At 58.5% G+C, this 15,041-nt stretch overlaps 6 protein-coding genes and 1 non-coding gene across 7 annotated transcripts; 3 read left to right on the forward strand and 4 right to left on the reverse strand.

Annotated features, from left to right (window-relative positions):
• Window positions 1-2,636: 2,636 nt before the first annotated feature.
• On the reverse strand, window positions 2,637-2,771 carry IE81DRAFT_t36. The gene has a single exon. It is a non-coding gene; the product is annotated as a tRNA-Leu (tRNA).
• A 1,805-nt stretch (window positions 2,772-4,576) lies between these two features.
• IE81DRAFT_327130 (hypothetical protein) lies at window positions 4,577-5,464 on the forward strand. Its single transcript, XM_025515018.1, has one exon. The coding sequence runs from the start codon at window positions 4,590-4,592 to the stop codon at window positions 5,124-5,126; it is 537 nt and encodes a 178-aa protein (XP_025365958.1). The 5' UTR covers window positions 4,577-4,589; the 3' UTR covers window positions 5,127-5,464.
• A 324-nt stretch (window positions 5,465-5,788) lies between these two features.
• Window positions 5,789-6,904, forward strand: IE81DRAFT_327131 (hypothetical protein). The gene is made up of 3 exons (XM_025515019.1): window positions 5,789-6,091; window positions 6,154-6,320; window positions 6,417-6,904. Exons 1-3 carry the CDS (start codon window positions 5,852-5,854, stop codon window positions 6,859-6,861), a joined length of 852 nt encoding a protein of 283 aa, XP_025365959.1. The 5' UTR covers window positions 5,789-5,851; the 3' UTR covers window positions 6,862-6,904.
• Window positions 6,505-7,978, reverse strand: IE81DRAFT_327132 (hypothetical protein). The gene is made up of 3 exons (XM_025515020.1): window positions 7,629-7,978; window positions 7,236-7,561; window positions 6,505-7,166 (listed from the first exon to the last, which is right to left on the reverse strand). The coding sequence occupies exons 1-3, from the start codon at window positions 7,874-7,876 to the stop codon at window positions 6,904-6,906; spliced, it is 837 nt and encodes a 278-aa protein (XP_025365960.1). The 5' UTR covers window positions 7,877-7,978; the 3' UTR covers window positions 6,505-6,903.
• A 272-nt stretch (window positions 7,979-8,250) lies between these two features.
• Window positions 8,251-11,323, reverse strand: IE81DRAFT_350741 (FabD/lysophospholipase-like protein; the record flags this gene model as incomplete). The annotated part of the gene is made up of 10 exons (XM_025516595.1): window positions 8,251-8,403; window positions 8,482-8,511; window positions 8,593-8,999; window positions 9,071-9,336; window positions 9,423-9,757; window positions 9,819-9,842; window positions 9,905-10,095; window positions 10,169-10,307; window positions 10,388-10,523; window positions 10,605-11,323. The coding sequence occupies 10 exons, from the start codon at window positions 11,321-11,323 to the stop codon at window positions 8,251-8,253; spliced, it is 2,400 nt and encodes a 799-aa protein (XP_025365961.1).
• Window positions 11,324-12,601: 1,278 nt separating this feature from the next.
• On the forward strand, window positions 12,602-14,294 carry IE81DRAFT_318846 (alpha/beta-hydrolase; the record flags this gene model as incomplete). Its single annotated transcript, XM_025512612.1, has 3 exons — window positions 12,602-12,956; window positions 13,047-13,349; window positions 13,392-14,294. Exons 1-3 carry the CDS (start codon window positions 12,846-12,848, stop codon window positions 14,292-14,294), a joined length of 1,317 nt encoding a protein of 438 aa, XP_025365962.1. The 5' UTR covers window positions 12,602-12,845.
• A 144-nt stretch (window positions 14,295-14,438) lies between these two features.
• Window positions 14,439-15,002, reverse strand: IE81DRAFT_295769 (arad-like aldolase/epimerase; the record flags this gene model as incomplete). The annotated part of the gene is made up of 2 exons (XM_025512106.1): window positions 14,439-14,672; window positions 14,739-15,002. Coding segments are annotated over 2 exons (498 nt in total), but the record flags the coding sequence as incomplete, so codon positions are not given.
• Window positions 15,003-15,041: the final 39 nt, after the last annotated feature.

Raw genomic sequence — 15,041 nt, forward strand, 5'->3', positions numbered from 1 at the left:
TAACCCTAACCCTAACCCTAACCCTAACCCTAACCCTAACCCTAATCCTAAGCTGAGGTCGCCTTGTCGACGAATCGACGTATCATCCCATCGACAAATCCACGCACCGACGCACCCACACATTCAGTCGACGCTTGTCTCGTCACCACGGGCCACCGACGCACCGACGCTTCCATCCGCACGCACCGACATCTTCGCTGTGTGAGACGAGACATCTTTGCACCGTCGCACGCACCGGTTCATCGCCTCCATCGCCTCGTCGCGCCCGCCTCGTCATCACCACACCAACGCAGTCAGCCAAGCGATCGGCACGCACCAACACCATCCCCTCTGAGACCATATGTACATATACACCCGCGACACCGCATCCACTGATCGCAATACATCGTTCTGACCATGACAGAGCCATCCATCCGAGTGACGGTTGCCTCGTCATCACCGACGCACCGACGCACCCAGTCAATTGGCTGAGCCAGCTTGCTTGCTTGCCTCATCGCCTCGAGTCACCCGCACCGATTCAAGTCGCTCACTGATTTCCCTTTCTCGCTCGCTTCATCACCATCCGCAGGCCGAGGTCGCTTTGTCGATAAATTGACGTATCATCGCATCGACGGTTCCACGCACCGGAATCCACGCACCGACGCACCGACGCATTCAGCTCGCGATCATCGCATTGCTCGGCACCCACCGCTTCAGCTGGGCGACCATCGATACTGAGACGACGCACCGACGCATTCAAGGGACCGAGCCAGCACCGTCTCGCTACTCTCATGGCCACGAACCAGCGCACGCACCGACGCACCGACGCTGCGTCAAGGCGATCAAGCTGCCCATGAATCCCTTTTTTGTGACAGCGCTAAAGACTTGGGTTCGAGTCAAGAGAAGGTACCCTGGCGCCGCCCTCATGTTGCGATTGTCGGAGGAGGGACAGATGGATGAGGATGCGATGCAGTGAAAATGAGATGCGCGCGTTATTCGCGCAAGTGTTTGAGTCGGAGCGCACGCGGGGTGCGCGGCCGGGGTACGCACGCTATACTGATCTATTCTACCGGACGCGGGGCTGATCTCGACTTGGTTGATCAAGCACAACGCGGACGAGAATTGTATCCGCGACGAGACGACGGTGCGGTGCTCTCATTCGCACGCGTCGCCCGCGTCGCACGCGGCGCATGCCTCGCGCGCTTTATGGTGCCTGATGCGGTCATGTGGTGTGCGCGCCATCACAGTGAAGCGGGACGGAAGAGTCGCTAGAGGTACGGGGGGGAGGGCGCGCGCGGTATTCACGCTACGCTCGATTGGTACCGTTTCAGCGGCCCGATAGGACTCGAACAGCTCTTCCGCGCACGAGTGCGAGAGAGGTCCACAAACAAGGCAATGGGTGATGCTCCCACTCGTCACAAATTTGATCTCTTCTCACAACACGCAACACTGCGAGAAAACATAGTTCGACCGCCACGCTGCTCGCGCCCACTCGTCGCGCTGCCCATGGCTTGCTCGCGCTAATGTCGCTCTGCGTATTGGCTGCGGTCGTGTGCCTCTTCTTCCATGTAGTGCACTGCCGGTCCTTGTCTCTGTGTTGCTCGCCTAGTCTGGCACGTGCAGCGCCGCGCAGCGCGGCCCCTTTGTCAGCCTCGCGGGTGGCTTTGCATTTGGCATTGTCGTTTGCGACGGTAAACTCACTGAGCGTTGCGATTCGCGAGGGAGAATCTTCGAGTACGACGCCTGCGCGAGCTGAGCAGGTTTTCGTGCTTAGGATCAGGACGAGTCGAAGCTCAGCTTCGAGATGTGTTGGCATGTAGCCGTCGCTTGTGCCCACAGGTGGTAGTCGTCGAGTCTCGAGGCCATCTTACGTTTCGTTTGCGCGTGCCCGTGCGCTCGACCACCATTGTCATCAGAGTCGAATACCCGGAGCTGTACTGGTATCCTGTTTCGACGCATACATGCACCCCGTCAAGGGACTCTCGGTCGCGCTTCTAGCGCGGGCAGTCACGAGTGTGTCCGATTTTTCGTCTCGGTAGCGCTGTGCACCCATCGCGAGTGACTGCGCCACTTTTGCGCTGTCTGCACTCGAGGATGTGGTCATTTTCGTCCGAGGCGGTGCTTGGCCACGGTGCCTTGGTCGCATTGCCTCGCTTGCATTTTCAGCGCTCGGCAGCGTCTCTCATGTTCGGCTGCTCTCTCCGGCTGCTCCCTCCGGCTTGAGCTTCACCATGTGGTCAGGACCCGCGCCATAAGCGTCTTTTGCGTGCCGCTATGGCAGGGGGTTGCTCGCTCGGATGGACGCTAGAGCGGATGTAAAAATAGTTGTCATCTTGTCGTGCGGGGCAATAGCGCGCGCGCGCGGTTGAGCAAGTTACGCGACACGCGCTTCATCTCGGCCTCGTGTGCGACGACGCCCCGCACGAGTCACGACGAGTTTTTGATGAGCGTGAGAATCAAATATGCACGCCTGCCGGGCGCGTCACGTGTCAACCATTCCAACGTTCGAGATCGATCAAATCTGCTCGGATAAGCGTCTGCTCTGTCCGCAAAGATGATTAGAGTCCATATCCGACGAGAACGCAGTGCGTCGAGTTGGAGTTGTTACCGGCATCGGGCAAAGTGGTGAAAAGAAAATCGCGCAAAAAAAATTGCAATGCAGGTGGTGGGGGTCGAACCCACGAAGCATATGCATCGGATTTTTTATGAAAAGGAGTATGTCGCCACGCGCACGCGCGTGGCAAAAACCCTAAACTTAAGGCCGACCCCTTTGACCACTCGGGAACACCTGCAGTCGGGCGGCGCCACGCTTGGATAAAATATGACAATTTGATCCTCTTTTGCGAATGTAACGCGCGCAAACGCGTGGCGGTTCGGTGAGCCCGACCGACCGACCTCCGCCCGCTTGCTGATAAAGAGTCGACGCCACAATCTTGGAGAGAACACATCCGCATCGCCACGTCGCGGCGCTTCGGGTGATGTCCGTATCGATGCCGATAGCAACGGTTGTGGCCCTTATCGGTACCGACTCGCTATCCTCGATAACGTACTTGTCCCTGCTTGGATGAAGAGAGCGTGAAAGGGACCGCGCGGACATCGATAAAATGCTTCGTTCTTTGGTGTTTTGCATCCCTGCTCTTCATTCCACTCCTGCTCTGCTTTTACGCTAGAGGTTTGCGCGTCACGTAATTTCGCCATGAAGAGCTGCTTCGCGTTGCCGGGCATGAGGGCTCTGACGGCCCTGGCAGTCTTCGAGACCCTCGCGACGCGCGGTGCCTTGCACGCAGCGGCAACATTCGCGGACGCGCATCTTGTGCCCGCTTCGCACGTCAATCGAGCTGCTGCGATGGCCACTCCTCTGAACGTGTATTGGTCGAGTTTCAGAACGCGACCTGGTAGCGCAGTTGTTAGGGAGGTGTCCGAAAAAGCGGTCCTCTTCCACGCCGCCAACTTTCACCCCGATGCCAGGCTCGCAAGGGTGAGACGGAGCGAGAAGCATTGACTCCAAAGTCGAGCTCACAGCTGGCCTTTGCACCGTTCGACGGATCGAAAACATTGACTCCAAAGTCGAGCTGACAGCTGACCTTTGTACCGTTTCAGATCACGCGTCCCTTGAATCGTGGAGAAGCTAGTGAGCCGGAGCCGTACGCAACCATGGAGCTGTACGACAAAGACGACAAGCAGATACTCGGCAGTGGCCTTACCAGCAAAGGTAAGACCGATGTGTGTGCGTGGAGCACAACTCCAGACCGTGGCTGACACGCGGCTGACTCGCGGATCCTCGCAGGGGAACCCTACACTGGGCATCGGGCATACACGATTCCCGGGACGGAATTGAGAAGGAACGGTCAGGGTCAGCCAGTCATGTACGAGAGCGACGAGGCCCGCTCTCAGCCCAAAGTGCATTCCCCTCGCTTGACGCATAACGACTTTGTTGCGATGGACCATCGCGACGCCAAGCGTCTTCGCGATGGCAGACTGAACGACGCGGTGAACCTGATTAGAATGCCGCCGCGCGGTGCCAGAATTCCACTGAAAGCTAGCCACGCGGCAGTTCAGAACATCCCTGCTGCGCCCCTCAAGGACAATTTCAGGATCGTGCTAAAGCATCGTCAACGGCAGCCTTCCGCAACGGAGCAGCGCGCCATCAGACACTACGTCTCCAAATATCATCCCGACGCGGACGAGTTCGTTGTGAGTATTCGTCCGTGGACGTTGTCGCACGGCGGTCGTCAATGACCAGCGCTGTCCCGCATCACGTCGTTCCCTTTCTGTTGTCGCCACGTCGCCCGTGCACTCGCGCCGCGCCGCGCCCGGACTCGTAGATCAAGACCGGTTTTCGAGACGACGAGCGAGAGCCCGTTCTGCATTTGAAGGGTGCTATCCAACGAACCAGTCTTGGAGAGAGCGAATCCATCCGCGGGTTGGGTGTCACCAGCACCGGTAAGCGCTATCGCTCCAAGGACCACAGAGTGTACCTGCCTCCTGGTCATAGCCTCACCACCAGCCAAGGTAAAGTCGTTCTGGCTCAAGATCCGGGGGACAAGGCAATCATCTATTCTACGCGAAACGACATTGCCGCCACGCACACGTCTCTTCAGAGAACCAGAATGTCGACCCGGCATCCCGATCAGCCAAAGCAGGGCCCAGCCAAAAGACTTCCATGGGTCCGAAAGACTGGGCCCGTTGCCCACTCTAAGCCTAGCCTAGATGCAAAGCGCAAGAGAGTCCCGACCACGTATGGAAGATCCAGATCGGGTCGCACCGACAACGGCGCCATATCGAAAGGATCGTCTCTCCTGGCTAAACACGACAGCGCAGCCGCCTCCCCACCTGCGTCGAGCATGACTACAAATGTCCACTCGCCGCTGGTCGACTTTAGTCCCGAGGAAAGAGAAGAGCTGCGTCGGCTGTTTGGCGAGCACCCTGCGCCTCATCCCTGGAACGAGGGCCACGCAAGTCATCTTGTGGGCCCACCTTGGCATCCCGCGTCGCATCTCACTGAAGCTCGCCGCGCGCCCTCTCCGCTGGTCGAGCTGAGTGCGGAGGAAGCGGAAGAACTCCACCAACTGTTCAACTCTCCGCCTCCGTCGAGCTTGCGTAGCACGCAAGGCAGCGGGCAGACGCGTTTCCACTCCACAGAGTAGCGACTTCCTGACTTGCAGAACGTAGCTTGCGTCGCCTGACTCACCAAGCCCGGCGCTTTCCATTCGCGCCGCCTCCATTCTCCCAACCGTTGAGCCTGCCCATACAGTCTGCCGCTCACTCGCTGCGAATCAAGTGTGGTGTCATGATCGACGAAAGAGGCGCGTGTCGCGTGATGAGTGAGCTGGCTATCAGTCGTAGCTTGCTTCCATGCGTCTTTCTCGCTTCATTGCTGGCTAACAAGAAAAAGTCTGAATCATTGGGCGGAGGTTGAATCGAGTCGCAAGGCGTGAAAGCAGTGTCATCGCGTCGGCACGTCGAATCCATGACAATCGTAGATGGCGACCGTGATGATGGGAGATCCGCGATTACGGCATGCAGAAGGCGCCACCTGACTCCATCCACCCACCGCCACCTGTCATGCGCAATGCACGCATGCACGCACGCAGCAGCAGCACGGGCCGCACGAGCACTCACGACTCCAGCGAAAGTCGCCGAGAATGGAAATGCCCGTCTCGATAAACTCCGCTCGCATCCTGCGCTGCACTGCCGAGGACAAGCGCTGCAGAGGCTTTTTTGAATACTGCGAATCGTGAATGCTTGGCAATGCTTGAGTTGTGCCGCTTCGTCATCCGACTTGAGCACGCGCCAAAATCGACAACTGGTGAGGGATCCACGCGCTTCTGCTTTCCTCACCACATCCATCCCCCTCATACACACATACGACATGCGACTGCCAACAATCGCCCTCGCAGCGTGCACGCTTCTCGCCGCGACACTTCGTGTTGCCGGCAGGCCCAGCAGACACTCGCTCTCGCCACGTCAATCTGCCACTGGCTACGCAAACCCAACAGACAACGGTGGCTCGTGGCTGACAACAACTGCTGTCGGATTGGGCGAACCCTTGAACGTGATCATCAGTGGCGAGAGCGATGAAGGAGTGCTGAGCGAAGAGGGTGTCGTCGAGGTGAGTTCGACGCGCAGCGGCGGCGGGAAAGAAGGTTCCTCTTACGCGCACCACCACCGCAGTACTTTCGCTCGCTATTCTACTCGGAAGGCTCCTGCTTCAACATCACGCTTGGCAATGAGCAGGCGGCTAATTTGGGTGATGGCCAAGGCACCCTGAATCAAACGGACATCAAACGTTACAATTACTACTTGGGCGACTCGGGAACTTGTTTGCAGAGCTTGAACGGGTGAGCTGGCGCCGCGTCGTGTAGACTGACTGCGCTCGAGCAGACGCTCATCACACGCTCTCGTCGCCGCTCACCACACGCTCTCGTTTTCTCCAGCGGGCCACACTTTCGCTACTGGCAGCAAAGCACGACCAGAGCCTGGTTCCTCGCCACAAGCTATTCTGACGACGCAGACACGAACCACATGATCATTCCGAACGGTTACGACCTCAATAGAGATCAGCTCTCCTCCAACGCTACCAACGCCACCGGGACATTTTCGCCTGGAGGATTCGAGTACACGGCTACGCGGACGCAGGCTCCTCTGCTGGCAGACGTGCCCCTCGCATCCATCAACCATGGTATCGCTACAGATGGCAACGTCGACATTCTCACTGTGCGCATTCGCAAGACGGGTACACTTGGAGCGAATTCGAATCAACCCGCCTCTGTCACCAACGCCCGCGGCGGCGGTTCGAGCGGGGCCAGCAAGAGCGTCGAAATGAGCACAGCTGCTATGCTGTTGCTTGCAGTCCCGCTTGGAGCATCTTGCTTGCTTTGATTTCCAGTCGTGGCTGGTGGACTTGCAATCATGAATCTCCGTTTACTTTTCGTACACGAGCTGCCTAAAGGTGATGGACGTGCGAGGCTGGGAGTAGATGGGACTCTTTTTGCTCTCCCTGGCAATTTCGTGCGTGAAGCGTTTCTGAACGTCGCCTTGCATCACCAAGACGCTGCCGCTCTCGAGAACCAGCGACCGTTTTCTCGATTGCCTCGCCTTGTCCACGGTGGACTTGACCTTCTTCTCCTCGAATGTAAAGGTGCGCTCTGCACCCAAGGACACCGTCACGATGACTTGATTTTCCACTGGCAGGACACGAGATGAGGTCATGTTGGGGGACATTACCCAATTCCTCGCACCCTCGCACCACTCACGATTGTCCGAGTGTTTGCCAATGTACACCGAACCATCGTCGTAGCGATTGAGCATGGCGTGATTGAATCGCACCTCCTCTCCCAGCATCTCTTTCGTGCACAGCCTCTTGGCGATCTCGTCGAGAAGGGGCGGAAAGGGGCAATGCATCTCCACCTCGTGTCCGCTGTATTTCAGTGGCAATCCAGCCTCGCGCGAGAATGCAGCAATGGCACGTGACTGCTTGATCTCTCGACCATACACTTTGAGCGTCGGCCTGTACCACTGCGGCAACTCGTCGAGCTCCTTTCGCCATCTTTCGGCTTGATCGCGAGTGATCCACCTTGCCCTGAGCAAGCGCGCGCGTCGTCATTCGTAAGATGGAGCGTTGGCGCACCCGTGCCCGACGTGCTCACATGTAGTACACCTCTGAATCCTCCAGCCCGCTGACTCGATGAGCTTCGATAAAGTCGCGCCTAGTCACAGGAGCCATGTAGCCAGCATTCACGTGAGTACCATTCCGTACGTCCAAGACATTTGCAACCGGCTCCTGATCTCGTCCTTTTCCCGCCTTTGTTCTCTTGGTGGAAGCCGCGGCCCTTGCGCGCTTGCTGGGTTGGCGCTCTTGCTCCGCCTCATCGTGTCCTTCGTGGTGTCTTTTCATAGCGAGCTACTGACTCGATGTGAGTCTCAGACCGGACACCGCAGCTCGACGTAGGTACGTCGCAAGTGACGTGAGGCCGAAGCTCACAGTGGTGGGTGTGGTGTTCATTACGCAAGCAGCGCGCGCGGCTCCACGCGCGCTGCTCCACAACGCGCCATCGTGGATGCATGCGCGCGAGGTTGGGGGCGCGGCGAAAAGCCCGCGCATAGCGTGCGTATCACGTGGTGCATCTCGGCCACACAAAGTCCACGTCAGTCACAAAGTTGAGACGAATCGAGTCGCGAGTCTGTCGGGAAAGTTGACGACAGAATCACTTGAGCAGAGAGTCGCGTCTTCGTGATGACTACGTGCCCGAGTGCGCGACTCGCGCAAGTTCACCGCATCGCATTGCGCGCCAATTCCAATCGGGCGGCTTTCCGGCGCTCGTAGTGCTCGCGCACAACTACTCTAACAGCACCGATCACTTCCTCTTCCACGCACGCTTGCGCCGTGCGCGCAAGCGTCCCGACTTGCTCCGCAGTCCACACCTAAAAAGACGCAATCGACCATGCGTCAACTGTGTGCAACACACTTGCGACGACGCGGAGCGCTCGCGCTCAACTCACGAGATTGTACGAGTTGCTGAATTCAGAATTCTGGCGCATCCAAAGGGGCATTCTCGTTCTCGATCAGACGCAATCGATTACCTGACGAGACGGCGCTTCGAACCGACTCACTGCTGGATCGAAATGTGGCTGGCACGCATGCGGCAGCAATGGGCAATACACGATTGTGTGGCTCTGCTTATCCTTTCCAGGTAAAGCAACGTCGCTGGGCGCCTCGTGCAGTCCCGCCGGATGCTCCTCATTAGCCGGCCATGCATCCACAATCTGAGCATACTTGGCCTTGAAGCTCCGTGCAAAGTCGGTAGAGGTTGGAGAAGCATCTAGACTACCTCTCGCGCATCTCGTTTCTTCCAGCTCTTCTTCCGTCTTTTCCGCGAGTCCTGGACGCTTGACCAAGTGCAAGCCCCTCTCCACACCAAAGAGCGAGAGGCGGGCAAGCGAGGCTCCAGTCTGCACGTCAGACGAATAGTCCATGGCAACGATCACATCTGCCAGCCTAGAAGGCATGGAAAAGATGTCTACACAAAACAAGCAAGCTTCAGAACATCACGCATCCGCGCTCGTAACACTTGCGAGCTGGCTCACGCACGCGAAGGAAGGTTGTTGGCAAGACCGCTATCCATCAGCTTTAGCCGCGGTGCATTTTCAAGCGCAGTCGCGGCGCACTCTCCTGCGCCCAGCTTCGGCGGTGCTCGACCTCGCCAGAGGGGGTTCGGTTCGTCGGCCGCTCTGATCGGGTTGCCCCACATCTTTTCAAAGCGTTGCCGTTGCACAAAGGCATTGAGCCGCGATAGAAGGTTCCGAGCCAGCGTTTCCTCGGGCAGCGTTGCCAATAGCGCAGAAATGTATCCGCTCCTTTGAGGTGTGCGCCGCCGACCAATCAGAATTCCCATTCACCTTTGCGCTCGACCCATTCACCTTTGCGCTCGAGTTCGACTCACAATGGACCTGCGGGAGCACTCGTGCAGTATCCCAGCAGCAGGGCAAGGCTCATCTCGGGTAGTCTGCGCTTGCACTCGCCTCTCTCAAAAATTCTACCGAAACTCCATGATGGAATCCACGCTCCTTTCTCAGGCGACCCGATCTCTATGGGCGTTGCCTCCCACCATTGGTAAGGTGGTGTCTGGACAGCCAAGTCTCTCCGAACTGCAGTGAGGATGGGCATAGGTTGCGCACCGTCGTGTAGCGCCGAGCGAGAAAAGACTCTGGACCACTGGAATGTCGATCGGCTCAGACGAGGTCTGGCTTGCGGTGACCGCGAAAGGAATTGGTAGCTCTGAACGAGGAGGTCTGCTGCGTGAGCCGGGGTCAAATGTACTTTGAACGCGCTCGCTCACAGTCGTCATGGTCGCATAAAGGTCCTGTAGCAACGTGACTCTGCGTCAAAAAGATGTGCCGAGACAGCGCACCGGAGTGTACGCACCATCAAGCCAAGACCGACCACTCCGCTCCTCGCCTTGGCGATCAGAGGGGCAAGCAGAAAGTACGTCCCGCGCTTGGACCGAGCAACGACGTCGAGTGCTTGGCGACTAAGGGGATGAAAGCCTTCGCTCGCTACTGCTGTATAGTGTGCCAGCAGCTTTTGCGCGTCGTGCGAAGCGATCGTGTAGAGCGCTACATGGGTGTAGGGTATGCTTTGTTTGCGATCGACGTTCCGCTTTCACGCTGCAGAAAACGGCCTTCTCACCTGCAAGCGTCCAGCAGCTGCCACTGACACCAGCGCTCCACGCTGCGCAGTCCCAGACGCCGCCTCGCTGCAGGGCGAGCAGGCCAGCAGTGAAGCCGAATTTGGCTCTGTAACCTCCGCCTGATCCGCCAATGCCTATCTGCCCAAGTGGGCGAGTCGAGAGCGGCGGTGAGAAGAGCTGCGGGCATGTAATGCTCGCCACGAGCAATCGACGCTCACTAGCGGGACATCTTTGGGATGCACGACCTCGTCTTTGGGCAAGTCGAGAAGACGGGACAGAGATCCACTTTGCGCAACGGCACGGCGACGCTGTCGCAAGAAGCGAGACTCGATGGGGTGCATTCGACGAGAGACGCTGCGCCAAAGGGAGATTGCGCGGTCAGCTCTTGCCTGCGCCGAATGGACCCTGGTATTTCGGGGAGATGGAGCCACTCACCGCACGTGACTGTCCCACTGCAACTCTGGCCACCGCTTCACGTCGATCTCCTCTTCTTGGATGCGCCCTCGAATCTCTGCCAGATCTTTGGCTCGATCAAACCACCGGCGTGGGAGCCTGGCGGCCTCTGCCAACACGCTAGCTATGCGCTCTCCCGTACCCCTGGGTCTGTTCAGCATGGAAGCGTAAAACTTGGCCAGAGAGGCTGCGTTCGTGTGGGTCAAACTGGACTCTGCACGGCGAAAGGCCTTGATGAGGGCTGCGTACGGTGCAGAGTCTGGGGCAAGGGATTTGAGAGCAAATGGGATTCGAAATGGTCGATCGCCCCTCCTCGCAGCTCTGGCCAAAGCAGCAAGGGTGTGGTGCGAAGAGGGCGCGGACGTGGGCGAAGCGGGGGATGCGGAGGCTGGCATCCTTTCTGTTGCTGCCGTTGTGGGCTTCTTCGGCACAATGGGTCCTGCAGACGAGTGGTCGTCCAACCAAGGCGGCTTGTCACGCCCTGACAGAGCCTTTCGAGCATCTCTACCAGCTGCTTCTGCTTCTCGCTCAGCCACGTGACCTGGCAGCAAGCTCCACAATCGATGAAAGCGCTGCAGCTGCTTGTGATCCAAGTGACGCGTGATGGGTCTGGCCTGAGAGAAGGAGACGAGGCTGCAGAGGAGGTACAGCTTGACGTACAAGTAGCCGGGCGAAGTGCGAATGCGCCTAGCCAGTGGCATGATGCCCTTCGGCGGCGGCGGCGGCGGCGGCGGCACGTGTGCTGTGCTGTGCTGTCAGACGCCAAAGCTCCTGCTCGCCCCTGCTGTGGACATTGGCGTGGCGTTACTCATTGGAGGATGGATGAGCGTTGTGATGATGCTGCTGATGCGCACATGCAGAGAGTCACGAGTGGTGGCAGTACAGCGCTTCGCTTCTGAGTCGCACCAGTGTGCTACGTCGCCTTGACGCTCATACCTCTGCTGGCTGAGCTAGCTTCCGTCCGACGTTCGACGTCGCGTGGGGACGAGTGAATCGTTTTTTTTCTTCCCTACGACGGCCGCCGCCCATGAGCTGCCTTGCCTTGCCCCTTGCCCTTGCCTTTCGGGATGGAGTGTCGGACCGGGCTTGCTCGGCTCGGCTCGGCTCGGCTCAAACTGATCTTTGATGCTGCTGTTCAGCTGAGACTTGTGACTCCTTTGATCTCCCTTATCTTGAGCATTTCCTCCGCATACAGGGAGTGTTGTTGTGGTGGTGGTGGTGGTGGTGGTGGTGGTGGTGGTGATGCGCCAAGGCGGCGGAGGCGAGAAGAGGAGGCGCGCGGATGCGCAGATGCGCAGCCAAATGAGTTTCAAAAGATTCACAATTGATTCACATTCCCGCCATTCTGATTCACTCTCGCTCTCACCGCCATCCGCGCGTGCACGCGCCCGCGCGCCCGCCCGCCCAATCACCAAACGATGCTTCGAAATCGTACGCGTGCATGGCTGCTGCATGCCGCCATCCGAGATTCGTGACTCGTCACCAGTCAGACACCACAATTTGAATGTGGGTCTTTTGAGTCACGTAGCAATCAAGTCAGCGTTTGAGTGACGAAAGTCACGAGTCACGAGTGCTCATAACGCAGATGCGGCCTGCTATAATAGCTGCTGTCCACGTTGCCTGCCTGCACGCGCACGCGCACGCGCACGCGCACGCGCAGCCGTCGATCATCGCGCGAGACTGCACGCGTGCATGCGGCGCTTAATTGCTTGCTTGCTGATCGAGTGTCGAGTGAATATCCGCGGATGTGTGCATGGGCGCGGCGCTGGGGTTGGCGCGGTTATTAATGAAGTGGGCGTGATGGTGGGCGCAATCACGAATCGAGACCATCAGGGCATTCGAATCATTCGATTGATCGTCCCCGCGTCGATGGAGTTTGCATGCATGCATGCATGCCATGGTGCTTTTGCCACCCGAAACTCGTGACTCGAAGGTGTGGGGGCGGGGCGGGGCGTCAAAGGAGCGATCGAGACGCACCACTCCAACTCGTGACTGTGGATGTCAAAGTGACTGACTACTTTACCAACGTAGGGCTCGCGCGCGCGCGGTGAAAGTCTTGTGACATGTTTTTAGCGCCGGAAAACGCGCCAAGCCACAGACACCTTCTTCCTAACGGTACACCATCACTTGGCAAGCGACCCCAGCAATCGAGCAGGCATACCATACGCAAGACATTGACCCACGCAAGACGCAAGACGCAAGACGCAAGACGCAAGAAAAAGAATGCGCTTCCATTTCAGCGACAAGACATTCGATTTCGAGGCGCTTCGAGCTGCCAGCTACTCGCACAGCGGTGGAGGCGATGTGGGCGAAGTGCTGGCCATCTGTGGCAAGGTGAAGAGCAGCGCCAGGTGGTTGGGAGGAGGAGGAGGAGAGGAGGTGGGGTTGGCGGATGCGCCGCATCGCGGACGCAGCAGCAGCAAGACCAAGGCCGCTGAAGAGAGGTGGAGGGAAGCGTTCGAACTGGCCGCTTTGCGCGCAGAAGCGCTGGCCAGGAGGAGCTTGAGCGCGCAAAACGACTTGGACGCCAAGCTGGCCTTTCTTCGAGCCAGCAACTATGCGCGCACTGCCGAATTCTTTTTGCGCGCCAAATTGTCGCAAGGCTTGCAGGATGCGGATTCCGACAGGCTGCACAATCAGAGCGTCGATTGCTTCTTGAGCGCAATGCAGCTGCTCGACAAGCGCTGCTACACGTACCGCAAGCTCGCCATCCCTTACACCCACACCGTCATCCAGCAGCAGCAGACGCGCTCTCGAGCGCAAGAGAAGCACACCTGCACATTGCCAGGCTACCTCATCACCCACACATCCAACGATGATGCCGCGACTGCGACTGCGACTGCGACTGCGACTGCAACTGCTAGACCCACCATCATCCTCAACGGAGGCTACGATGGCACCAAGGAGGAAGCCTACCTAGCCCTCGGTCATTCCGCTCTAGCCAGGGGCTACAACTTTCTCACCTTTGAGGGTCCAGGTCAAGGCGCTGCTCTGCGCAAGCTCGGCTTGACCTTTAGACCGGACTGGGAAGCCGTGGTGGATAGCGTGCTGGATCACGTGCACCAACTCGACTTGCCTCAGATCGACACCGACCAGCTCGTGCTGTACGGCTGGTCCATGGGCGGCTTTCTCGCTGCGCGCGCAGCCGCTTTCGATGCGCAGCGACACGGTGGTCCTCGCATCGCCGCCCTGATCCTCAACGATGGCGTGTACGATTTCGGCAGCAGCTTCACCAAAAACGTCCCTTGGCCTGCCAACCGCATCTTTCCCGATCCTCGTTGGGATCGTCTGTTCGAATGGCTCGCTTGGCCAGCGGCCGCCTTTGATACGGGCATTCGTTGGGGTCAGCAAAACGGTTTGTGGACCTTGGGCGCAAAGAGCGCCTCGGATCTGCTGCGCAAAATTTCCCACTACCATCTGCGCAACGGCTTGGCGGAGCTCATCTCTCATCCAACGCTCATCCTAGATGCGGAAGATGATCACTTTATGAAGGGCCAGCCAGACGAACTGGCAAAGCGTCTCCTCTCCTCCAACAAGGCGAATCCCGCCTCGATGCTGGTGCAGATGAAGAGGACTCACGGTGCAGGCGAGCACTGTCACTTTGGCGCCCTCGCACATCACGATCAAGTCATCTTCGATTGGCTGGCGCGCACGCTCAAGAAGCAGGCTTGAGGCGAGGCGAGGCGAGGCGAGGCGAAGGGGGGAAAAGGAGTATGGATACATGATGGAAGGAACGAGCGTCGAACGTGCGTGCGCGCGCGCGCGCAAATGGTGGGCGGAGATTTCGCCCGCCCACCCACCGACGATGCCCGCACGTCAAGCGGCATAAGGGTAGCCGCTCTGTTTGGCTTCAAAGTCGACCATCTCAAAGATGCCCAGAGCTTGGAACCAGCAAGCGTGCTCCGACGCCGTCTGGTTGGCCGTGTACTCTGCCTCCTCGTCGCTGATCTGCGTTGGTCTCTTGCCGTCCCTGGCCGATGCAGCGTCCGCCAACAGCTGGACTTGGCAGTGACGCTCCAGAGCGATGAATCTGTGCACAGCCGACTCGATCTTTGGGGGGCGCGGGCGATCAGAATGTGTTGCTTTCGTCTGCCCGCCACCCACATTCCGACTCACCGTCTTGCCAGCGGTCAGGATGCCGTGATTGGCCATGATCAAGGCGACATTGTCCTTTCCCAGCGCCTCTGCAATGTGCTGGCCCTCCTCTTCCGATACGGCCACACCTCCAAACGAATCGTAGTGAGCGCACCTCTTGTAAAACACGCAGCTGTCCTGCGTGGTGATTTCAATGTTCCTTCCCAGCGTGCTAAACGCCTTGCCGTACAAGGAGTGACTGTGGCAAGCAGCATCCACCTCGGGTCTGGCAGTGTGAATGGCGTGATCTGCGAGCGTGGGGGGGGGGGGGGGGGGGGGGGGGGG

The sequence above is a fragment of the Ceraceosorus guamensis genome, assembly GCF_003144195.1.
Source record: "Ceraceosorus guamensis strain MCA 4658 unplaced genomic scaffold IE81scaffold_185, whole genome shotgun sequence".
Lineage (NCBI taxonomy): Eukaryota > Fungi > Basidiomycota > Exobasidiomycetes > Ceraceosorales > Ceraceosoraceae > Ceraceosorus > Ceraceosorus guamensis.